Source organism: Lutjanus erythropterus, chromosome 12 (assembly GCF_056507025.1).
Source record: "Lutjanus erythropterus isolate fLutEry1 chromosome 12, fLutEry1.hap2, whole genome shotgun sequence".
Lineage (NCBI taxonomy): Eukaryota > Metazoa > Chordata > Actinopteri > Lutjaniformes > Lutjanidae > Lutjanus > Lutjanus erythropterus.
Genome location: NC_139328.1, coordinates 25826974 through 25853136, shown reverse-complemented (window position 1 = coordinate 25853136; position 26163 = coordinate 25826974). Strand labels below are relative to the sequence as shown.

Genomic DNA, 26163 nt, shown 5'->3' with positions numbered 1-26163 from the left:
TGGCCCATTAGTTGAGCCAGTTTCCATCCAAAGTACCTGTAAAGTCCCACAGACTACTTTTCAAGGAACTAAAAGGTTCCTTCAGCCTATTGTTGTCTGTGTTTCCACTGCAGGCTAAAGACAAGCAAAGATATGGCAAATTAGTCCACTGAGGTATGAAAAAGCGATGACACGCAGGTTGTGGGTTCCAGTTCCTGCTGGATTTTATCCTCATCGTAAATCATATGTCATATGTTTTCCTCTGTAACTCCATGTTGATGTGCTGAAGCACAAAAAACAAACTGGTTTGTGGTAAATTTTTAAAAATGGTGTCTGAAATAAAGTGCTGCAAGTATTTTGGAACAATTAGAAATGTTCAAAGCTGCAAGCCTCACGACCTGTAGTTCCTGTAGTGCCTTTTTGGAGGTAAAATAACGTACCCAGAACTTAATTTAAACCCTGGTCCCTCTGAGGGGTGGTTTTACATGCCTGTAGTTCATTTATCTGTCTGAGATTTTTCTTCTTCAGAACAATGGAGATGAATGAATTTTATGGTCATTATTTTTTGGACTGGAAGTAAATACAAAGAAAACAGTTCATAGCTGCTTATGTCTGGATACATTTTGTTATTTTAGTAAACCAGCCCCTTCACTGACCTGCAGCTCTTTTGTAATGTGTTTTGTTTTAGAAATGAGAACTCCAATGAGAACTTCACCACTGACTTCATCTACCAGCTGTACAGTGAGGAGGGACGAGGAGTGTTTGACTGCAGGAAGAACATCCTCGGTCATATGCAGCAGGTTGGATACACTAACTCACACACACACACGCACGCACACAGTTTACTGTACATTAGGGTGCAACTAACAGTTATTTTCATTATCAGTTAAACTGTCAGTCATTTTCTTAATGAATCACTAGTGTTTGTTCCGTTAATGTCACAAAACTGTAAAAAAAAAAAAATGTTGATCATTGCTTCCTAAAGCCCAAGGTGATGTCTTCAAATGTCTTAAGTCCATAACTCAAAGATATAGTTTACTGTCATAAAGGAATAAAGAAACCAGAAAATAATTCACATTTGAACAGCTGAAATCAGAGAATTTGGACATTTCTTTCCTTTAAAGAATGACTCATTCATTTACCAAGTATCAAATAGTTGACAGTTAATTAAAGCAGCTCTACTCTACATGCTTTCTCCTTTTTTTAAAGTGTACTTGCAGTTTTCACCACCAGTAAATCAGCCACTGATGTGGAAATTGTGTAGAAAGATGAAACTGCAACAATCCATAAAATATCCTCTTACCCTTTCCATTTCCAGTTTGCAGGGAGATGTAGCCTCTCCCAGCATGCACTGAGAGAGAGGCGGAGTCCATCAAGGCATCCATTAAATATTGATATTGTAAATTAGGGCTGGGTAATAATTTAGTAATATTGTGTGTTAGTGCAGTTGTGATGACATGAACAAACTGAATTCTGTTGTCCAAATTAATGATTCAAAGCAAACTGTAATCGGTAGCTTAAAACAAAGAGATACGCAGTTCATTAAACATAACATCACAATATTAAACATGGGTATTTGTATATTGTACATAAAATGATCTAAATTATATTTCCTAGCCTTATTTTGAATAGAATATTTTCTCTCCGTTTTACAGGGAGGTGCTCCATCACCATTTGATAGAAACTTTAGCACCAAAATTGCTGCTAAAGCTATTCAGTGGATCACACGGACGCTCAAGGACTCTTACAAAGGAGGTAAAACAAAACTCGACAACCAGATTTGATGAGGGCATTATGTTTGCCTTTGGTTCATTGTTTTTCTGTCTTTAACCAGGGTTGTGTCAATGTCAGCGTCTCTGTGTGACTGAGTGCAGTTTGTGTAGGCTCAGACCTGATGTGCTTTGGTTCTCAAGGCAGTTTGTCTTCAATGCAGGACGAGTGTTTGCTAACTCAGAGGACACTGTCTGTCTGTTGGGGATGCGTCGCAGAGCGATGGTGTTTCAGCCTGTGTCACAGCTCCGGGATGAGGCCGACTTTGTGTAAGAAACATTTTCAGTTTTAATCTATGTAGCAATATAGCTCATTGATATATATGTTCAGTAAAAGCCTGAGAAAAACTTAAACAATTATTGGAATGACTTATAGTACATTATTTACTTTTTGACAGCACACCCCTATTTTCAGCACAGATCTACTGAATACAGCTTTAATGTAGAAACTGAAATCTAAAAATCAAGTAACACCAGGAACTGATTTAATATCAATGTCTTGCCCAGCCTTAAATCTTCTTATGTAGAAAGATTTTGGCATCTAATTATTAAAAATGCTGCAGTGAACGAACAAGAAAGTACTTAGAGTTGTAGGCCTATGTATGTAAATGAAATACAAAGAATTAAATAGAAACTTTCTCATTCTAAACAATGTTTAAGTCCATTAGATGCTTGAGAAGTGTTCATTTTGGACACTGCCCTTCTTCATCTGATCCAACATTTATAGTGACTGTTGATCAAGTTATTTAGAATGAATATTGGTTAATAGATCAAGTGGAACATCCTTAAACTATTTCTTTAAAGCTTATGTCATATTCAGATTTTGTACCATCCAACCAGCATGTATTAGACAAAACTCATATCTGAATATTGCTTTAATAAATACTGTTCAGTACTGATCTGCAACAAGATTCTTTTAAAATTTTGTTTAATATGTGGTTGCTAGTGAAAAATAAAATGATTTTTTTTCTGTTGTGCCAAGAGTTCAAATAATATCTTCTAGGTAGAGAGGATTTCCAAGTGATAGCACCCAAAACTCAAAGCTAGAATGAAAACTTTATGTTTGTCTCCACAGCCACAGGATCCCTAAGGAGCAGTGGTGGCTGAAGCTCCGCCCGCTTATGAAAATCCTGGCCAAGTACAAGACGAGCTACGATGTGTCCGACTCCGGCCAGCTGGAGCACGTGACCCGGTTCCGGCCGAAAGAGAGCAACACGTCTGCCACCATCTGAACCGCCACACTGCTGCCAGAGGAGCGCTTCACTCCCAACAGGAAACCAGCTTCACAAAACAGTGACAGCTACTCACACAATGACTGATCCACTGCTGATTGACTGCACATAAATTAAGGTAGATTTTAAGATTAAAGGTTATATTGTATGGTTAAGTGGTTTGGTAAAGTCATGGCACTTTTCAGAAGGGATCTTCTATATTTAAGATAATAGATTTAAATTTGAGGGTAAGTCGTTTGGAATAGAGCTCTTTACATAGCTTCAATAGCTAGTAGAGTTGAAATTGTATTTTATAGATCCCCAATCAAATTATTATTCACTTAATATATATCTGTATCCAAGCAATCCTCATTACATACTGCGAAAGTATTAAAGTTTTAGTCATGAAAATGTAGCTTTATCTAATTTTTTAAGCTACCTAGCTGAGCAAACATTTGTGTTGTGTAAACACAGCCAGGCTGAGGTGGGCGATGCATTTAAAGTCTAGCTTTTGTCATTTTTAATGTTTTCTACAGCACTTTGAGCCCAATAATAAATGTAATTCCCTAAAGCTGCTCATAAAGAGATAATATATGGAGGAGGAGCCAGAAGGATCACACACCTGTTCACACCTTGAAAAATGTCCACCATCTTGATTGTATTATGCTTTGAGATGAAAACTTGAAAGGAAATGTGACCTGCAGGAGGTTTAGTGAGCTGAGCTGGCCGTGTGTGTGTCCCATTACCTGCTAGATGTATGTCTGAGTGTGCGCGTGTTGTGGTGTTGCCTTCGCTGTTTGTATCCACCCTGGTCTTTGTACGTGGCATCTTGTAGTGGTATTTGTGATTAGGGTCCTGCTGTTGCTGTAGTTTGGCGGTGAAGTGGAGGATGTCTAAAACTTGTACGCAACGTTAGCTTTGTGTGATTATGGCAGCGTGATGTGAGTGTCGTGTCACAGATTAATAAAGCATTTATTGTGTGGAAAGTTATCAAACTGTGTCTGTCAGTGACATTTATCAGTAACTTCTTTTCGATTAAGGGACCAACATTGATCCAGATGTTACCGCTTGTGGTATGTAGCAGTGTTTTGATTTTACATGTCTCAGGTTTTGCGTCACTGAACCACACTTGAACTGAAGTTGAACTGCTCCTTTAAAAAAAAAAAAAAAACAATCAGTGTCTCTGTTATACCTAGACCAGACTTAGCAGGGACTTTTAAGATGTAAGACTGTTCAGTGTGTTCTGTGAATTATTGAGAGACATTGGAAAAGATGATTCATGGAATTATTTACTGCGTTTTTTTACATAATAGTGACATTTACAGTAACATCCTGTTAAAGTGTTGCACTGGTGATTGAATGGGATATTTCCCATTATCCTGTGCTCTGAATCGTGCCACAGAGGAAACATGATCCTTACGCCGCAGAGAAAACAATCACTCAATTAAAGTCACAAGTGCTGGCAATTCCCTGATCACAAAAATATCACTAAATGAAGACTGACTCAGGTTTTGTATTTCAATATGATAATGTAATCACATTTTCATAAATATTTACATAACGGATTATATAGAAACAAACGTAACAATCTGAAGAATCAGATTATGACTAAAAACACTTTTCAGGCCACAGTCCGTCTCTTAATGTTGTGCACTTGAGCTTTTCCTGACAAGAAAATGTTTTTGGATTTTCAGCACTTCGTAGGTCCTCCCTCTGTACTACATCAGTAGTTCAGTTCATTTTTAAATTGATGGGATTATTTTACAATCCAAGAAGGGTCTTTTTTAATCGTCTCGTTCTCTGGGCCCAGGATAGCAACACCACATGTCCTCTGACCAACACCGAGGTATCTACAGGAAAACAAGACCAGCAACACTTGTCTTATACTTCATTTACAAAAAAGGTAGAGAAATTGAGAAATTGTTAGTTCCTCATTTCTTTCTGAAGCTACATAAGATTTTACCTTTCAGCCACTTCCACCAGGCTTTTGTGAGTGACGGCAAAGAGTCTTTCTCTGTGATTCTGCTTCATCTCATCTGTGACTCCACTGAGGAAGCGACCCATTCCTGCACCACAAAGACACGGTCAACAAACTAGTAACAGAAACCAGACCACTTCCATTTTAAGGGATAGTAGGATTATTTGAGGTGGGATTATATGAGGTACTTATTGATATGTCTACAGCAGAGAGGAGTGTCAGCATGGAAGATAATCAATACACTGCTGTGGGCAGGGTCAGCAGCAAAACTACACACATTACTTTGAGGGACCTTTTTCAAATTATTTTAGACCAAACAAAGTGACATCTTTAATAACCAAAGGTCGAAAAGCTACCACTTTGGCTGAGCAGACTAAAAAAGAAAAAGAAACTTCTCAACATAAACCTCAACACTGAAATCTTTGTAACAATGACAGAGACAAAACTGGAGTTAATCTTTCATTTCATAAGATGTCTCAAAATCTGAACTCAGGTACTGCAACATACCACAGTTTATCTAATCATTATAAAACCATATGGAAGACTAAATAATGTTTTAACATGTAATGTTGCCAGTAAAGAACTCAAATGTAAATGCTCAAAAGATCTGATGTGAATTGAGATAAACATTCCAGCCAGCTGTTCAGGATCCATCACTTCTTTCAATTGATCCATCAAAGTGTTAGTGTCTCACCTTTGTCTGCAGGGGCCACAGGTGAGTCAACAGCCGAGAAGACGGAGAGTTTGGCTTCATCGATGTCCTGCTGGGTGAACTTTCCTGACTTTGCCCAGTCCACACCTTTATGGAATGCAGACAAGGTCTGCACTGAGTTCGGGTCCCTTAGAGATAAAAAGAGAAATAAACATGAAGTCAACACACATTTTAGATGTTTTTATTAGGGGCCACAGCTAATGGCTATTTTCATTACTGATTCATCTGTTGATTCTTTTCTCAATTCATCAATGGAGTCATTTGATTGGTTGGTTTTGGACTTAACATTTTCTGAAAATTTGGAACCAAATTTTATCCCCTTTTCCACTTTCAATTTCCCAAAGCACAAGGTGACTTTTTAAAATGTCTTGTGTTTGCCTGAAAATACAGCCCATAACCCCAAACCAGAAAAATAATTAATCAATAATCAAAATAATTTCCAATTACTTTTTTTTTTTGCTATCGACTACTAGTTGCAGCTGTAATTCTTATATATCATGTCATGTCTCAAACACTGACTTCCAGCCCCCCAAAAAATCTATATCTTGAAGCTTACAGTTTCAGACTGTCCCTTTCACAACATCCGCCTCTCCTTTTCATGACTGAGGTGGACTATTTTCTTTGGCATTTTATGCATTTGTTATGAGATTGGCAGCAGAGAGATGAAGGGTAACCAGACCTCAGAGTGCTCAAACTGAGGTAGATTACATAAATGTAACCAGTGAGCGATTATAGCTTTCACTTCGCTATTTATTTCAAAGAAACTAGAACTATTCCATTTTGTTTACATGTTGAAGGAAACAATAGGGAGCCTTACTTCAATAAGTTTTGGATTTTTTTTCTGAGGGAAGAGGATCCCTAAATGAAAAAAAATGTCTCATGTAGATATGAATTATTAAAATTATTATTGGATAATGCTATAGTATGACTTTTTCATCTAAACTGCGATCAGTCATAAACTTGTGCCCACCTGTATGAGTAAAAGGAGAAAAGACCTCCACCCATCCTGGCCCCGCCCCCGTAGGCTCCTCCCTTCTCACGGATCTCCCCATGAAGATATTTTGCCGTCATCATCCTCGCCAAGATGCACAAACTATCAAAGTGAGAGAATTAAGAGAAAGAAAAGTGGTTATTAGACTGAGGATGTGGACAGAGTCAGTACTACTAAAAACTAATTTAGAGAGAAATCATAAGAAAATGAGAAACTGTATTACAAAAATGGACAGAAAAAGTAGAATATAAAATAGGTGATTAAGTTTGTTACCAGAGAAAATAATCATTCAGTGTCAAGTCAACATTTATTGCTGTTTGATGGTGTGGTTACCTGGCATAGTCCTCGTGGGAGAACGGTACTGTACGAATACTCTCACTGACAAAGTTGACAGGGAAGGGCAGCTGGAAGAAAGTTTTCATCTGACATGGATGAAAATTCAGCTCCTGAAGGATGAAGTAAAAGAATTTTGACATGTGACTTAAAACAATTTCTCCATCCTTTTTTCACTCCTTCAATTATCTTCCATTACTCTGTTCTTGGTAGCAACAATAACAAACAAACGCGATGTGTAAGATCATAGAAATGTTGATCAGTGGACTACAAAATGAAAGAGACAGTCAATGGTGAACTTACAGAGATGAGTTTCCTTCTCGGTCCAGAGTCATCCAAAGGGTCTAGTGGTCTCTGATGAAGGAATTAAAAAAACATTTAAGAAAGCAAAATAATATTATATTTTGATATAAATGATGAACAACATTTATACGACAAATATTCTGACTGGTGATTGGTCCAGTGTGCATGTTGATATCTTACCTCAATTATATTACTTCTGACAGGTTTGCGTTCCTTTCTGTTATCAGCAACATCCTTCATAAAGCTCTCCAATTGTGCTGCTGTGTCAGACATTTTCTGTGGAGTTGTGTTGACTGCACACCTATAAGGAACAAACAAACAAACAAACAAAAGTTGCAGTAGATACACCAACACAAACAGCACAAACACATTCTAAAAGAAAGTTGAGATCTGTCTGGCTCAAACATACCCAGACAAGTATTCAGTGCTTGAATACTGGACATAAAAACAACTCTACCAGCAGCAGTAATATGAACCCACCTCATGTTGTCAGGGTTGAGAAGGTGTCTTTTGATCCTGGTTAGTGCTCGGGTGACTTGGCCGAGGTCTGACATCTCAGCTACCCTCTTCATAAACTTTACCTGATGTTCAAATAACACGAAACACAAAACGGCTGTTTCACAAACTGCTGACACGGAGATACAACAGGGAGAATGGAAAAAACAAAATTCTTTTGTACAAATGAAGAACACGGAGAATGAATAAATAAGATGTTCTCCCAAAATAAGAAAAATCACGACCAGTGACTATAACTCCAGCTGGACAATATGGTTTAAATCAGATTCATAACATTAAAAAGTCATTTTCTGACAACATATTTTAAAATAATGTAAATGTACTCAAAATCATAAATAACTTATCATGATTTAACATTTTATGTGTTACTTAAGACTTAAGTGTTCATATGTATCAAACAGAAGCTTTAACATTTTTTTTATACTTTTTAAACAATTTGCCTAAAATGATTCATTATGACAGTTGAATTTTACAAAACAGCGACATGATATGCTGACACCATCACAATGTGACTCAACGAAAGTCAATAAACAGTAATATTGTATTGGTGTTTTAAAACATTTTGAACAGCCACTCAGACAGCCTCTGTTACAGTATGATATCACAGTGTTATAGTCATAACAGAATCATGTCCCCATGAATATTTCAACAGTAAGCAGCATAGGTCAGTCTGCACAAAATGACACACTCCCAATCCCAGTGTAGACAGAAGTTAAAAGACAAGCTAACTTCCTTGTTGCTGAAATGCTCTGAGTCTGGATCATCTCAGTCTGAACTTTGTGAATATTATGAAGAATGGTCATCACTACTCATGCATGTACTGTATAGTACCTGTTCCATCCCACCAAAAGCCTCCTGGAGGTCTCCTGCTGGACTCAGGTGACGGCCTGAACGGGTCATTGCATACATGTGACCAGAATAAGAGATCCCATTGGCCAATTCCTGCGCTGACATCATCACCAGCACTCTCAGGCGCTCCTCATCATCTAAGTGGGGACTGGAACAAAACATTGGCTCATTTAATGACTTGTATGAGTAGGTGTCTCTAGCTGCTGGTGATATAAAGTGTTGGAGGACAAACCTGTTGAATATGTCGCTCCACAGCTGAAACATATGAGGGAGGTTCCTCTCCAGGCAGGAGGAGGACAGGAGGATGCCCTGAAACAGAGAGCACAGAGCCGATGAGGGACACTTGTCACAGTGAGTGAATGTTTGGTTTGGAGAAGCTGAACTGTGACCTGCAGCAGTAAATCTTCTTCAGCCTGGACTAGGAATCACACACTGCCCTTCTAGTAAAATTAGACAACAATACTTATACAGGCATGTGCAATTGTAAATTGAAAGTTGTTTTTGAACCATTCGGAGTAGATGTATAGATTTGGTCTCTTGTGGAAGGCAACACTCACAATAGAAGTTTGAACACAGTGTAATAGATGGTTGTTATTTGTGCCTCAATGTTTTTTTTTTTTTTTTTTTTTTTGCAAAAACATGCATGCAGGTGACCTAAAACCATGACACACAATGGAACCACAGCTTTTAGCCCCTAGTCCTCAGTTTAAATGTGATAACAATACCACAGAAAATGAACATTTGTACATTCTACGATTATGTCTAGGCATTTTCCAAAAAAGGCCATTTGGAAACCACAAAAACCTGCTTTAGAATAACTGAAGCACACATTAATTTGAAATGACGCAACATTTCATGGGTATCTATTGAAGAAACATCGTGTTTTCAACTAAAAAAGTTTTATTGATCTGTAGAGTCAAAGAGAAGCTTTAAAGGTGAATTACCTAAAATTTCTAATTGTTTGGAAATACCTAACACTTAGTTTATACTGCATGGTCTTCATTCACATTTCATTTCTGAGAGGCAAAGGGCTCGAGCTTATCCCAGCATGCACTGAAATCAGGAAGCCAAACCGTAACGCTTGGCAAGTTTATGCATTTATATTTTTCTGATTTGTCAAAAAAAGGCAAGTTTCCTTTTTACTTTATAGTCTTCAGTGTGATGTTTCTGATGTACTGACCTGCTCGTACATGTCCAGGTGGGTGGAGTCAGGGATAACCTGGGTGCAGACAGACATGCCGCCTGTCCTCAGCTCCATCTGCTGGGCCTGTTGCCTGTAGTCCAGACTTCCACAACCCATCCTGATCAAACACACATAACCAACACATCCAGATTTGTCTCCATCTCATATTTTAATAACAGTTTCTACCATTAATAAAATCCTCCACTTGTAATTAGATTCATCTCATCATTGTACATAAAAACAGTTTCATATCATTTGTGCAATCAGTGTACTCTATGCACACAAATACAATACAAAACATTTTTGTTAAACTAATTCTAAACTTTATCTGCGCAGGTCAGGTCTTGTTCTGATTTTACAGACTCAAAGAACTCACTTGGTAATAACACTGCAGAAGAGTGGAACATAAAGCCTGAGGTCCTCTGGCAGTGTGTTGAGACTACACATGGCTCTGAAGTAAACCAAGCCGTTGGTGGGCTGCTCACAGTACTGAACTGGAACACCAACTATGGAGATCGGGGAAAGAAAGCTCTTCAGAGTTTCAGCAAACACTCTTGACTTGGGTAATAATGACAAAACTAAAATGTTACCAGGACTGTGCAAACGTGATGTGAACTGTGACACTGTGATGTACCTGCAGCGCTGTTCTGGACAGGAGTGACAGGTATCGTGGGCTCAATGTCGGATACTTTGAGTGCAGGCAAACAGGACGCATCCTGGGTTTTACTCTGCGCAGCCAGCAGCTCCAGACCTTTACAAACACAAAAACATAACACTGTATTATCTAACAGACGCTTGAATTAGACGTGCCTTACATACTGTCTCAATCAAACACTCACAGGATGCTTGTCAGAGAATCGTCAACTGCTAATACTGGTTATATTGGATACTTTAAAATTATTTTTTGTTTCAAACAGGAAACAGTTGGATCACATCAAGAGACTCAATTGTGTTGAACAGCAACAAAGTCTTGTATTCAAATGTTAAGAGAGATCCTCCACATTGAGCAGTGACATTATTGTTACCTTTCTCATAGATCTCTTTTCTGTCACTGTCAGACAGAGCCTGGATCTTTTTCTGGAGCTTCTCCTCCTCAGCCTTGGCCTGTTTCTCCCTGTAGGCCTCGTCTGGGCTCATAGACAAGGTCAGTCTGTGTGTGTTGTCCTGCAGGGCCAGTGAACAGGGGATGGGGGATGTGAAGTGGGACAGAAAAGTACAAATTAGCATTAAATCCTAACATTTTACTACATGACCTGAGGTGAAGCCTCTGCTGACAGCAAGTATTTGTGCCACTGCCATAAGCTTTTGAAAGAGACTAAAAACCCAAATAGCACCAGGGCTGCTGAAGCTGACCTTTAACCTCTGACCTGAAGTACAAGAAGAAAGGGAGATTTTCTACAGACAACAAAAAATTGGGTTATAATAATCATCTGCTTAAACCAATCATTTTGCCATAGACCAGCAGAGAATCTGGTCTATGGCAAAATGATTGGTTTAAGCAGATGATTATTATAACGCATTTTTTGTTACCCTTTTTCCCTTCAAATTACCATATTTTTTAAGAAAAGAAACAAAGCCTTTATCTGATTTAGACTGACAGGAAGTGTGATACAGAGTAGGGGGAATGCATGCAGCAAAGGGTGGAAGGCTGGAATCAAACTCACAGCCACAAACACATATGTTTAAAACAATTACTTGTTTAAGTCACCTTAAAGTAGAACTTGACTTTTTCCTGAAGGAAGCAAGGGTTTTCTTTCAGTGTCTGTCTGAACTTTCTAACGCTTTCGTTGATCTGTAGCAGCTCCACAGGGTCCCCGTCATGGTTCCACGGTGATGCTATGTACTAGAAACACAAGCAAAATGTCAAGAATGAGGTCACCGATAGATACAAACTGCATCTCTGAAAAAATGTGAACAATTAATGAAGCACTAAAATAAATGAGTAACTTTTGACAATTGTAGTTACACATCCAACAGGAAGAAATAAGCAAATAAAGTTCTCAATAAAGTTCACGTTAACATTCTTGACATGTATAGAAATACACAGAAAAAAAAAGAAAACAAATAGAAACAAATGATTTCATGCACAGAGAACTTAAACTAACATCTGTAGTATTGCTAACATACCTCCCATGTGGAGGTTTATAAAAACATCTAGTGTCCTTGTGGCTGTGGAAACAGAACGAAGTTTACAGATAAACAGCAGTGAACTCACCGAGGCCAGAGACAGGCCAAAGTTGGTGGACTGGTGCTTCATCTGAATCTCAATCTTATGGAGGAGAGCCTCGATTCTTTCCTCCTCAAATCCATTCCTGTAAACAATGATAATGAGTAAGGAGTCAGGTTTCTCTTACATACTGAGGAAATTTTTTCTGTATTCTGTATTGTTGCTTGGTTTGGAAACCTAGATTTGTCTAATAAGAATAAACTTGAAGTCAGTTCTCAAGGAGGAGCCAGGCTAAACTTTGGTAATTTGTAACAGACAAATTTGTAGGACTTCACTCTCCATGTCTTTTTCATCCTAAATGCTATTGATATGCTTAATAGCAATTCTGGCTGCATTCCTCACACTACCCTGGCACATTTCCACTCTTGCATACTTGTACTTGGTATAAATTTACATTTCCATGCACTTGTTATGTGATTTATTGCTGATGTTGTCCTTTTGTATTCTGTAATTTTGTGAAACCCTGCATAACAAATTTCCCCTAGTGGGACAATAAATATAATTTTAAAACCTTCCTGCTGGCTCATTTACCAAGCATTCCTTAATCCCACAGGTACATATACTAGAGCTGCATGATTACAGGCAAAATGCTAACCACTATGATTTTGATAAATATTGAGATCACGATTATTCATTGATTTTAGGGACAAAACATTTTATTGCACTTTGACATTTCAATAACCAGCACTGGTTTCACTTTCAGCTGTGCTACATTTCTGGATGAGTCTTGTCTCATCAAGATAAGACTCATCCTAATTCACAGTGCAAAAACAAAATTGTACCAAAACATTTTACCCAAACTTAAATCAACATAGCTTTGATTCAGTAAGGTAACATTAGCAAAGTTACTCTTGGCCTTCAAACATTTACAGTATTGCAGTTTGCTGTCTTTTTTATGTAGCTGAACAAGTTAGGTGCAGTCTTTTGCTGCACAGACACAAGTCTCATGCACTCTTTGCTTAGGATTTGTTCTTGCTTAACATCACTTACTCTAAATCCAAAATACTTCCAAACAAAGGATACTGATCTATTTCAAGGGACCAGCTCATTGCCTTCAGCTTCAGACATCTGATTTTCATTTTGCCTATCTGCTCTCTGTTGTACATTTCTCTTCTACTGTGGACTATAGCTACAACAGTCAAGAATTTTGCACAGGCTGCCGCTGCAGGGTGGCTGGCTGTTAGTTTAAGAAGCGCTTGCTTTGATATGCAGAAGAGTTTTCTATGAGCAAACATTTTATAAGTCAGTATCACAGACAATCGCGTTTATTTAACCGTGAGAAACCAAATTTGTGATTTTGATTAATATTTGATTAATTGTGCAGCCAGAACATACACTGACCTTACTGTAAAGATCTTGTTGTATTTTTGTGGGTCACTCTGGACTTCAAATAAAATAAAATGCATGGAGTGTAAATTTAATATAAACATTTTGCAGCTGTCACCTTCTAAAGTGTCCGCAGTGGCTTTACCTGTGTGTGTGTGTGTGTGTGTGTGTGTGTGTGTGTGTGTGTGTGTGTGTGTGTGTGTGTGTGTGTGTTTTGAAGTTTATAGACTAGTTTAGATTAGACCAGTTTTTCTACATATAAACACTTTACACTCTCTTGCACTACCAGTGCAACTTGAATAATAGACAGGGAACAGAGGTGAGACCAACGATGAACCTCCTTCATAAAACCATACCTGTTTTATCAAAACAAGTTAAAAGTTTAAGAGCACATCTGTCAAATAAATTATAAATTACATAATACATTATAATATGCATGGCCGAGTTATGCAATATTAAGCCATGAAATATAAAACAGAATACCCCACTGGGACTGTTGAACTTACTCTATAATGTCATCAATGGTTTGGCTGATGATTTGTTTCACCCTCTCTATGTCCTCCTCAGCCATCCCCTGCAGGCCGATGCTGAACGATGCCTCTTTGGTGCTGCCATCATATCTGCACAACATGACAATTCAACATGCTCTCAACAAATACAGAGACAAAAGAATTTGTTTTATCCCAGACATGAACTGAATAAGTAGGTACACAAGTAGGACACAAACATGCAATTAATTAATTAGCTTTCCAACGCAACCAGTAAAATCACACTAACTGATCCCTGCTCAGTATAACACAGATTTATTGTTCTATGTACACACCCCACCACGGAAGAGAAGTCGGTTCCAATCTTGGGTTCAATGAGAGATTTGTAGAAGGGAGAGTTTGGTCCAGAGATCATCAGAGAGGACAGCAGGCTGAGAGTGAATCCTTCATATGTGTCAGTGATGCTGCACAGAGAAACCAGAGAGGAGATCAGATGTTACTGAATAACAGGGCAGGCCTAAAGCTTCACTTAAAAAAAGAGATTTGTTGAATGATGTCTTGTTGTACTGAGCAGGACACCGCTTGAAAAACTGTCATGAGTATACTAGCTACTGTAAATAAAAGGTCAAATGAGATCAGGAGACACAGAAGATGCAGTACCTCTGGCTTCAGACTTTAATAAATGCCATCTGACTTAAAAAATAGTTTGAGAACAAATGTCTCTGTGAAACACAGTAGGAAATAAAAAAAGGAGATGATGTGATCTTACTCTCCCAGCAGGTAGCTCACACACAGCGTGTTCTGCCTAGCTGGATCTGGAGCCAGAGCGTCAGGGCTGCAGGTCACATGGTCTTCTCTCTGGGGAAAACCCATCAGATTCACAGTGAGATCAGGCTGGCATTATTCATACATTCATCATGTGGTAATTAAATACATGATTTAGTTTAAATAATTCAAACTGAACTGAACATCTTGGATAATACCGGAAACTATTCTTCCAGAAGAATCAAATGTAAGATGTAACTAGTGTCGCTTTACAATTTTTTATTTTTCCTCAGCTATTTCTTTTTTTCAAAACTCGTCCAGATAAAGTAGTCTTTTCGCTGTCAGATGCTGCAGGAAATCTTTGAGTTTGACAGCAGTTGGGATTGTTAGAGTACTTTTATAATCTCAAACAGCTTTTAGATATTACATGTCTAAATGATGAACTTACAGGGCTGCTCCAGTGTGGCTGCGAGGGGACCTCTGTGTTTGGATTGATGCGCTCAAACTTGCAAAGAGCTTCCTCTTCAATCTGCTTCAGATGCTGCTCCAAAGGCAAATCTCCGTATGTAAAGAACCTGAGGAACATAGTGAAGACATTCTCAAGGGTGCGTATGTGTTTGTTTTATACATTTTTTAAAGTGTTATAACATACATTATATACAATATGCAATTTAAAAAGCCACATGCTGTCTGTCCTGTGATGGTGGTTTGTTTATAAGAATGATAATAAACTCAGTTTCTTTTATCAGATAGATGGAGACAAAATAACAAACCAGTCTGTTTCAAATGTTTGAAGTTTTCAGGCATAAACTCGTGTCGTAGTGTTAGTATATATGAATTTCAACAAGCCTGCATCAGAAAATTATTCTCCACAACAACAAATACCAGAATGAGTGACCTGTGGGAGTTAGTACCGGCTCGGTTCTAATTTCAAGCAGAAAAAAAAAAACATTTTCCTGGCTGTGCAAGTGTGTGTGTGTGTGTGTGTGTGTGTGTGTGTGTGTGTGTGTGTGTGTGTGTGTCCCTCTACCTGGCATTGCTGGGGTGGTAATGTGTGGCATGGAATTGTCTGAGTTGCTCCCAGGTGAGGTCGGGGATGGCGAGAGGCTCTCCTCCAGACACTACAGAGTAGGTGTGGTCTGGAAACAGCTTGTTCTGGAGGTGCTGGGCATACACACGCTCGTTGTCTGACTGTAAGATTACACACACACACACACACAAATTAGTATGTCAAATACTGCCACTGCTGACATGATGAGAGCATTAGTAATTTCATGATGAATTATTTAAACAACTTGTATTTTTGTTTTGTATTTGTATTTTTTTGACAATATTGAAAAAGGCTGAATGTGAAAAAGAACTGAGCCAGATTTCCATATTCTACAGCATCAACCAGCCCAGACAGACTTAACAGCAGCCAAGATTTGAGCACACTCTGTTGCTTGACTGAAATCATTAAAATAGATTTGAATTAGTCATTATCTTTCAAGGAAACAAATAGATTATTTGGTTAAGTTTCATTTTGAACAGTCAATGGTTGCACTGGAACCAGCAATTTGAGGTTTTATTCACTTACAGTGGGATCCTACACAGTGTCATGTCCCACAGCTCCTCACCTGGAGACCGTGTGTGGGTGTATGTTCATTATAAAAGGTGTAATCTTTTTGTTTTTATTTTTCCAACCACATTAGTTTGTTGGTTTACTCTAACCCCCACTCTTTCACTCCTTGTTTCAGTTGAAGTTCCTCTGATACCCAAAACTGTACTTGCATCTTTTCTTGCTGAAGTCCTTTATAAACTTTGTTTAAGAAAAGTTTGACTGCAACTTTCCTTCATTATTTTTGTCTGGCTTATTATTTTGTATTATATGAGTGTATTATTATAATAAGAAGGAAAAACATTTGTGCATCACACATTTAAACTGTTTGGGAGTCTGTACCATGAAAGCACCTGAATGGCCTGTATGTGTCTAAGTTATCTGAAACAAGAATATGTTGAGTTTTTTTGTACTGTTTAAAACAGATCTCTGCTATGCATACGAAACCTTAATTATAGTAAGTGGGAAAGTGTTGACTTACAAAAGCCCCTTTCATTTCATTGAACACAACTCCTTTAAACACCAGAGGGGTGTTGGGATCTGTGGGGCTTTCATTCTCCAGTCTCCAGCCCTCCTGCCTGGAAAATAAAGACATATACAGACTCAAACCAGGTAATGCTGTTTTCATCTGTATGACTGTTACAGACCTGCCAAATGATATTTGCAAATTTCTGGTCTTGTTTAGCTTTGTGTTGAATGATAAAGTGAGAAACAGACTGTTAAGACACAACTAAGTCTAAAATTATGAATCTTAAAGTTAACTTGGGCTACATTTTAGCATATGTAACTGTGCAACAACAGCCAGAACTCACCAGAAGTCCTGCTCTCGTAAACAAGGGAAGAAAACTGCATCCAGATAGACCGACAGAAGATTCTGGAAGTCCTTCCCATTTTGGGTTGAGAACGGATACATAGTGTAGTCACTGGCTGTTCAAGAGGAAGCAAACACACAAAACAAGCCCGTGCCAAAAGCTCATCAGCCATTTAAGCATTAATCAACCATCATTTGGATGTCCAACTGAACCACAACCATAAACCATAAAACTCCAACTGACATTAATCGAAGTTATTGTTCTGTACCTGTGAAAGCGTTCATGAAGGTGGACAGGGACCTGTTGAGCATCTTGAAGAAAGGGTCTCTGCAGGGATACTTCTCAGATCCACACAACACTGTGTGCTCCAGGATGTGTGGGACCCCTGTGCTGTCCATGGGGGTTGTTCTGAACTGGACACTAAAAGACAGGGGAGGATATTTTGGTACAAGGATATTCTGTGATTTGGCTGGAGAAAAAAAGATGCTGCTGTTACATAAACAAATACATTTTAAGGTCAAGTTGTAAATGTGTGACAGCAGACAGAAAGTTATAATTTGTTGTCAACCATGACTATAAATAGGTGCTGCTTAAACAGATTGAAACCAACCTGAAGAGGTTATTGGAGTCATCTCTGGCTGCATGGAGGTACTGAGCTCCAGTTTTATCATGGGTCAACTTCACTGCTGTGAGAAACAAGTCAGGTACTGCTACAACCTGTGACAAACATAATTAGCATCTTAAATGACCATTTTCTTCACAGCAGTAGACATCTTCATTAAACATCAAGGTAGTGATTGTGGTATTAGAAGTTCAATGAAACGGTAATGAGACATAAATTTATAAGTAAAACAAAATATCCAGGACAAAAAAGGCTGATTTACTTGGAAATCAGTCTATACATGCATTTAAACCACTACAGTGTTCATACAACATTACTTTCTTAAACATAAATTATGCTACTTTGAGTAAAGCTTAGTTTACCAACCTTAATTTTAAACTGATGTCTTACCATATGTTCCAAGATTAGCCACAAAAATTAGCAGACTGTTAAAATGTGCTAGAAGTAAGGATAAAGCTTGAAATCAAAGTGCAGTCTATCATTACGCCCACCTCTCTGACTGTAAATCCATGAATTTTCTGTCCTGGTTGGTACTGAACAGCCCTCTCTCTTGCTGAAGTGCTCTTCAGCCTCCAGGTATGCTGCTGTCCATTGAAACTAGGAGGCAAAAAAAAGGAGTCAAAAGGAGGAATCATTTATCTTAAGTTATATCACTGGCTACTGGCTATTTTGATTGATTTTATTTCACAGTGATCCTACTTTGACCACTGATTTTATCTTCAAATCTAGAGCCAAAATCCTCTCAAACTGGGGGTCCGTGGTCTAATGCCTATCCACTGTGGGGGTGCTTGACATGAAACAGTTTATGAACCCTGAGCCAGGCAAAAACACAAAACTGACATTCTTGTATAGTAAGCAGTAAGCAGTCATTGTCAGCAAAGTACAAAGAACAACAAAACTGAAATGTATGTATAAGAAACGTTTACAAGATTGTCTGCCATAGTGACAAATATCTAGCAAAACAGCAAGACCACTCCGACAAACGATGACAAAACTAATTCATTTTGGTGGCAGTGACCAATTTACGGACATAATAACTAGATTGAATGAAATGTTTTGATTGAATACAAATATGCAAAAGAGTTGAGATATCATATGACACAATTGGGACAATCGCACATACAGTTTAAAGAATAGTAAGACAGTTTAAAAAAAATAGCCTTTGAACCAAAAACTGCAAAAGAATAGTTGATATTAAGCCATAAACAATAGTGTTAAATAATTCCAAAAGGACGTGTTCACATGTTGAGTTGCATCAGCTGTTTCATCAGCTTAACTGCTGTGTCACACTTCGACAAAGTCAAAGCATTTTTTCATGTACAATATCGAGACACACTGTCATAGTGGGTGACTGTTGTCGTGACACTACAAAGTCAACAGTACACAGAAATAGCATTTAATTAATTAGCAACAGCCAGGTGTGTTCAGCTAACTTGCTGTGTCGTTGTCTAACTTACTTCAGATATCGAAGTTTCTGGAGCACCGTCTTCGTTTGCCGAAACATGGTGGTTTTGTCAGTTGATAAATTACTCAAGTATGTCAGCTCTTATTATGTTCGGCTATACAATAACACAATTATTACGGTACAGCATCTTATCTGGGTCCGTGTCCTCTCTCATGCCTTGTGGATGACACATGAGTTCCTTCGTGCGCATGAAATGTCCGTCACACCTGCGCAGATGACAGATCTGACAGCCATGTTCTGTTCACTTACACTTGAGTTTAGACCCATCCATCTGTATTGAAACTCGCGCTGAGCAATTTTCAACACCCGTGAACTGAACTTCCACCTAGAAACAAGCTCATTTTCGATTGGTTGAGCTGCAATGGAGGGTAGATTTGATTGGTTTACGTCACATCACTAAGGTTACCAAACCATGACTGGGGTAGTGTCTAGAAGGCAACCCTAGACCTACGAAAGATCTCGTGAGAGTGATCATTTTATCACAATCCATTAATATTCCCCAGGACTAATTAAGTGTTTTCTGTCCCTCAACCTACACAGAATTTATTTACAGCGTTTTCATATCATCAAAGGAGTATGTTGTGAGAAAGTGTTGTACAAAGTGCACAATGAATCAACGACACGTACAGATTTCGCGAGAGTTTCGCAAATTGAGGGTTCCTTTTTTCTCCGTTATTGAGATGGAGAGTTTTAAAGGGCAGCAATATTGTAGCTGTTCACACAAATTTAACACAAAAATCCATACCTGATTTAACAGAAAATAATATAGGACTTTAACTTGAGTACAACTTCAGATGTAATTTGTTAATTTCAAACTATCTAAAAAGGTTTCACCCTCAAATTTTTCCCCTTTGAATGTAATTCAACCACCCTCCCAGCAGATGTCGCTGTAAGATCAAGTTTAAGTGGTCAGAGAAGTAGTTGGGCAAGTGGTAGTAGTAGTTGATTGGCAACTCTAACACTGCAAATTAAAGTTAATGTAGGCAAAACTTGAAAAATGAGTAAAGAATATGTTCCAAAGGAAGTTTTTTTTTACTGAGAGATTTCTGCAGTTGGTTAATTTTAATCTTTAATCTTAATTATTAGTGGGGGTTTTCTTTTTTTTCCGTGACTGTTTCATCACTTTCTTTGAGTTTCAATTCCCCTAACTGAATGAAGAGATTAATCATTTGGGTGTAAATCTGTCTAAGACAACACCAGCGTACATGATACATTCTGTCTCCTTATTTCGTATGACACTGCTTTGTCATACTTGGATTAATCTGTTAAAGAGCCATGTGATAAAAATGAACTGCTGGGCCCTAATTATCCCCTCCCACTGTCTGTGCAAAGTGTACAGGGTTCCTGTAGTCCTAGGCTCAGTAATATTTAACAGAAACTGACCTGGAAATATGCACCTTGTAAGAAAAATGTCAGCTGAAATGATGTATGTCTTAAACCTAGATCTTGACACAGGAGCCCTCGTCAAAGTAGACTCAAGCTCAGGTAATAAAGCAGGACCCACCTTTAGGCCTTCATCATGTCAGTTGACATTGTGTTTTATTGGTCAACTTTTCTTCTTTTATTGGTCAAGAGTACCACTTCTAAAAAATAAATTTATGTTTTTGGTAATTCAGCCCTGTGTGTGGTGTATTAAAGCCCAATATACTATTATTATGACTGCACCGTTAAATCAAGAGCAATTCATCACTTCCACAATGTAACTGCTCGTCTGTTTACTTCTTGTCAACTCTACAATAATTTTTAGCCCCCAACCTTACATCACATAGTTTTTCATTGTTAAGTTAGTTACTTCACTATTCACTGTTAGCTTTATACTGTTAATTGTATTTACCATTTGTTTTATCTATATTGTGTTTTTTTTTATATATATATATCTAATTTTGATAATCACCTCAGTGTCTTACATTATCATTGCAACATTCGTTCACTGCTTGGCTGATGTTAGGTTGCTATTGGTCTATTTTTACACTTTGTGCTTGGATTTAAATATCAGACTTTAAACACTGACTTTCCCTGACAGCTCAGAGCAAAAATCACTATAGATTTCACCATACTCTCAAACCGTGCAGCTTCTCATTCTTCTTCATTGACCTATAGCTTTCTGTGACAGTTCGACTTTGTCTGAAAATGTCCAGGCACAAGATAACATGAGTAAAACGTTACATGAAGCATTCAAATTGAAAGCCACCAAGACTAATTTGCCAATGTTCATGTGTACTCTGTTTGTGGTAGCTAATGAGAATGAAAGGGAGGTGAATTTTTAAGTTGTGTTAATGTTAGCTGGCTGCTCACGTGGCCTACTATTTAAACTCCTTATTCAGCAATAAGGTTGGAGCATTACTGCTCGCTTTCACAAGAGAGTGTACATCAGTCAGCTGTCAGGTTTAGGGGGAGAAAATCATGTTTTGGGTTAATACATACACTACAGAGATGCACTACATTATGCAAGTAGGAGGTCACCAAGGCTGTTTCTTTCAAAAAGCTCCTCCATGGAAATGCTGCCTTCTTCAACCTCCCAATTCAGCCACTGGTCTCCAGTAGGGACATTTCTGGTTACTAATTTTCCTGTCGACTAAACGTTAATTTTCATTCAGACTAGTTGCCCAGTCTAACAGTAAGAAAGCACTCAGAAAGCAGTTAAAATTGAGCACAGTTTATTAACTGATAATGTTAAACACTGTCCAAAAAATGCTGTGTGTATTAGGAGCCATTTGAAGCCACAGTCTACAATCGCCAAATGATATTGTAAATAGACAGTAAAGACATAGTTTACCCAGAGCTGATGTTTGCGGCTAATGTTAGCAGCGCTCGCAGCAGCAGCCTGCTCTGCTTGCAGGTAAATGTCCCTGTCTGTGCCGAATGTGGTTATACGTTGCCCCAGTTGATGGTTATATACCAGTTTAGTCTGGCACAACCTACATTCAACATTGCCAAACTGCCAAACCATGCTGGTTTTATGAGCTGTCATCTGACCGACTTTGCTGATAACAACATCTGGGGTTGGGTGGGCCATCGGGGCATTCATGCTAGATAGAGGGGCTGCTGTCTGACTGTCACACAGCCCCAATAAATGGTGAGCAGTTGTATAACACCTTAGAAGAAACAGTTAACTGGCATTGTACATGAATAAAATATTAATAAATAGGTTAACTGACTAGTTTTTCTGGTGCCAACTAGCAACTTTTAATCGTATAGTCGACTAATCACGCACATCCCTGGTCTCCAGATGTGGTAAAAGAAGATATTTTATATTCAAGTAGAAGTACACATACTTGAGTTAAAAGAAGACTGGTAAATGTAGAAATATTGATTCAACTTCTTTACTGCAGTAAAAGTGAAAGACTAAACTCACTAAACCACAGCTTTTCTCCACGGTCTCATTGTCTGTCTGTTTCACCTTGGTACGTCTTTTACATTGTTTGTGTCTTGCTATGTCTTTAATATCATTTTCATCTTGTTACGTCATTTTCGTCTTGTTTCCTCTGTCATGTAATTTTTGTCTTGTTGTGTGTTGTTACAGTGTTTTCATCTTGGTACATCATTTTCAACTTTTCATCTTTTGCATCATTTTTGTCATCTTTTATATTGTTTTTGTCTTATGTCATTTTTGTCCTGTTACACTGTTTTCATCTTCTTATGTATTTTATGTCATTTTCATCTTGTTACACTGTTTTTGTCTTCTTATGTATTCATATATTGTTTTCATCTTTACATCATTTTCGTTTTTGTTACATCTTTTATGTAATTTTTGTCTTGTTGCATCTTTCCTGTCTTTTTATGTCATATTTGCCTTGTTACACCTTTTATGTGGTTGTCATTTTATGTCTTTTACATAGGGTCTGTTTTGAAAACATAAGGAGAAGAAGTACAGATATTTGTGTTCAAATGTAGGGAGTTAAAAAAGTTCCAAAAATTATATACTCAAGTACAGATACCTGAAAAATCTACTTAAGTACAGTAACCAAGTATTTATCAGAAATTAACTAAAGATGACAGTAAGTGAATGTTTTGTAGATGGGAGATGCAGGTTTAGCCTTCATTTCTTCCTTGCCTGTTTAAAACTGCAAGCATTGTAGAAACAGCACAAAGGATATCAGAGAATTTACAAAGATAAGATATAGCTGCTGTCAACACCAGAGTACCACAGACTCACAATGAGATCCTATGGGAATAGAAAAGGAACAGTGTAGTTAGTTCTCATTATATGGACACTCCAGCACCATGCAAAACTTATCTCTTGCCCACAAAAATCATTCTGCCTGTATTGACAGCGACAGACTGCCTTTTCTTTCCCTTTTTTTTTGAATATCTTTTGAGGCACCCACGGTCATCCCTTGTGTTTCCACTGACAGCATGTGGGAGATTTTCCAGCGGCATGAATAGAAGGCCTTGGTGAGGAGGCAGGAGGGTTTTTGACAGAGGCAGGAGAGTCCTCCAACACGGGAGCTGCTTCCAGTCTGCCGCTGCATGTTCATTATCAGCGAAAGCCTTGATCACACAAAGTGGTGAAACAGACATGCTGCAAAAATGTTCATCTTAAAAACCTGATTGCATGAAAAGCAAAATGTGGCCATGAGGTGACATAATTTCAGAATTGGAAATGGAATTTAACTTGTTTCAAGGATTTTTGATAGTCAAATTGAGACTGGTTTTCACTGGTTTCATAACATTGCTGCTTGTGGTTATATATTAATATCGCCTCCACATGCAGTTGGTCATGTGCGTGTTCGTGATCAACGGGGCTGGAGTTTGTCCCCAGCTAATCTCGCACATTACAGACCCATCGGCCTAATATTGTGTGTGGATCTATGACTGTATACTCAAAAAGTGACATCCATAGAAAAGTGTTTGTTTCATTTTAAACCAGAGCATCTGTAGATAAAATCCATACCTGATATGTTATGTTATCATCTGGCCGGTCATCATATTGGAGCGCTCAAGGTTCGCTAGTAAACAAATGAGAGATGCAAACTTCACCACAAAATCAAGTGTAAATCGTTTATTTCTCAACCCATTTTCATTATATTTGGTCTGTTATAAACATGAAAAATTGAACATGATCCTGGTTACTTGTTGCTGCTACTTGTTACTTGTAAATCAGCTTTATACCAAAACAGTAACCTTCTGAATACCCACAAATTTCCCTACATAATTAACAGTGCTCATAATAAAAACATAATTTCACATAATGTTATGTGCAAACCAAATGGCACGGCGTGGTTAGGGGGTGCTGTAGCTATGTCACAAATCTACATAGCTACAGGTATTTTTTTTTTATTTTTGAATAAAGAAATATATAAAAGTTAATATTCTGGTTCCAATCTAATCAATTCCTTGTGCTGTGTGTGTAACCTGTGACGAGTATGTATGTGTGAGTTGGTGTCTAGTGTGTGTGAGGTTACGTTATGTTATGATGGACCGCCTCTGATTGAAAGGAGTGTGAGCAGAAATATAATAGCTAAGATTGTGATGATAACCAGGTCATTTTACGCCATTGTGTGTGTTATAAATTTAATTTCTGACGTTGGTGCTATCTGGTGCTGAAGTTGTTCACCTTTGCATGTAAAAGACATTTGTCATTCAGGTTTGTTTGTGTCATTGCCTTGCAGTCACTTGTATTAGGCTTACCTATTTTGTTGAATATTCTTCAGCCAAATTTGATTAAAAATTATATTTATATTGAATGTGCTGTGTGCCACATATGCGTTTATTGAAAAAATAGAACTTCCTCATAAAGTAATTCCAAAGCCATGAAAATCTACTATTTTCTTAGCACTGTTCAAGCACCCCTTAGCACAGAAAAATTCCTGGCGCTGGGCATGCAAGCCACATATCTTCAATCTACAGGAGGTTAAAAAACATTTTGGCAAAATGCATCTTGCCTCGTTAATTTGATGTGCTCCTGTTGTTGAGGTAGGACACAGGATAATCAATCAAAAGTATAACATTATGTGATTTCAAAGAAATAAAAACAGTTTGTTTGCTTGGTCTTTTGTTTCCACAGGTTTAGTAAAGCATGAACTCATTGCAGTTTTACAGGAAAGGCTGATATGAAAGACAGTTTCTTGTTTTTTTAAGGTATAAAAACATATGCATATGCACACATATTTCACTACTTGTTGTTGCATATGATTATAGGTTGTGAAAAAAAATTAGCAAACAACTTAAAAAAAAACAAAAACTTTTTCATTTCATGGTGACTTTAAGGTCAACTGAAGGATTACAAACGCCTCTATAAAGGTTGAACAAACTCTAGACCCACTGCTCGTAAAGCCCTTATTTGAATAAAGTAATAAACACATGGTGGTCAAGCCGTAAACACGGCTGCTTTTTGTGTGTTCCTGAAAGATGGATTATTTTTTATGCAACAGTATGGCACACAAACTACAAATCCTCAAAAGTAATGTAAATATAATGTCTGAAACATACTTTACATAATAGGAAATTGTACATACAATATATATGGTGTTTTCAGGGATGTGAGTGACTGGCGGTGTCAGTCGGTGTTGATGTGCTCTTTCCTCCAGGTAATCCACAGGATTTCATAAAGGTCTGGACTGTCCAGACGCAGGTTCATCCAGGCTTAAGCTATCCATCAGTGTCAGATGGAAAACAAAACCCTGGCGTCTCACACTCTTCCTCACGTCTGTCTTTTTCAGCTTTGTTATACAGCGACAGTTTGCTGAGTGAGGAAGTTTCTTCTCCCCGGCAAAGGCTTTCTACAAATTTTTACGGTTATTTAAACAAGATGGCAAAAAGTCGATCCTGTCTACATTGCTCTGGGGCTGCTTTTTAAGGTTTAGGCTAAACTCCACAGTTCCATAAAGGGGAAATGTTATTGCTGCCGCAGGTAATAATATTTAAGAAAATACTATGCTTCTGGCTTTATGTTTGTACCTTTTACTGTCTCAATATAAGAATGCTCCCATGCCCCCATCAAAACCTGGTCCAAATGTTTACGAGTTTGATGTGGAGTTTGATTGACCCTGACATCGAACACATCTAGATGTAAAGCTTGGGTGTTTATGCGAGTT

General features: G+C 38.0%; 2 protein-coding genes across 7 annotated transcripts in view; one reads left to right on the top strand and one right to left on the bottom strand.

Moving 5' to 3' along the window:
• Window positions 1-3954, top strand: part of LOC146318062 (ATP-dependent 6-phosphofructokinase, platelet type-like) — a 39512-nt gene extending 35558 nt beyond the window's left edge. For all 6 annotated transcript variants that reach the window (XM_084731505.1, XM_084731500.1, XM_084731501.1 and 3 more), the window contains 4 exons: window positions 668-779; window positions 1635-1734; window positions 1913-2018; window positions 2824-3954. In XM_084731505.1, coding sequence (XP_084587631.1) covers window positions 668-779; window positions 1635-1734; window positions 1913-2018; window positions 2824-2980 — 475 coding nt within the window. In that variant the 3' untranslated portion in view covers window positions 2981-3954. The remainder of the gene's footprint in view (window positions 1-667; window positions 780-1634; window positions 1735-1912; window positions 2019-2823) is intronic.
• A 525-nt stretch (window positions 3955-4479) lies between these two features.
• pitrm1 (pitrilysin metallopeptidase 1) lies at window positions 4480-19363 on the bottom strand. The gene is made up of 27 exons (XM_084732931.1): window positions 19119-19363; window positions 18153-18258; window positions 17650-17756; window positions 17308-17459; window positions 17040-17154; window positions 16709-16805; window positions 15661-15821; window positions 15079-15205; window positions 14635-14723; window positions 14201-14329; window positions 13884-13997; window positions 12040-12136; window positions 11533-11667; window positions 10850-10988; window positions 10459-10575; window positions 10201-10330; window positions 9822-9942; window positions 8874-8950; window positions 8624-8789; window positions 7757-7857; window positions 7457-7577; window positions 7277-7327; window positions 6974-7086; window positions 6620-6742; window positions 5632-5777; window positions 4923-5025; window positions 4480-4809 (listed from the first exon to the last, which is right to left on the bottom strand). Exons 1-27 carry the CDS (start codon window positions 19163-19165, stop codon window positions 4716-4718), a joined length of 3078 nt encoding a protein of 1025 aa, XP_084589057.1. The 5' UTR covers window positions 19166-19363; the 3' UTR covers window positions 4480-4715.
• Between the last annotated feature and the right edge of the window lie 6800 nt (window positions 19364-26163).

What these genes read in the sequence shown, in the direction of transcription:
- pitrm1 (XM_084732931.1), bottom strand. Translation starts at nt 19,165, where the DNA reads ATGTTTCGGCAAACGAAGACGGTGCTCCAGAAACTTCGATATCTGAA. An exon ending in AGCCACACTGGAGCAGCCCT is followed by an intron (nt 14,724 to 15,078) that starts GTAAGTTCATCA and finishes GGTTTTCCCCAG; the next exon opens with AGAGAAGACCATGTGACCTG. An exon ending in TTGGCCTGTCTCTGGCCTCG is followed by an intron (nt 11,668 to 12,039) that starts GTGAGTTCACTG and finishes TTGTGTTTCTAG; the next exon opens with TACATAGCATCACCGTGGAA.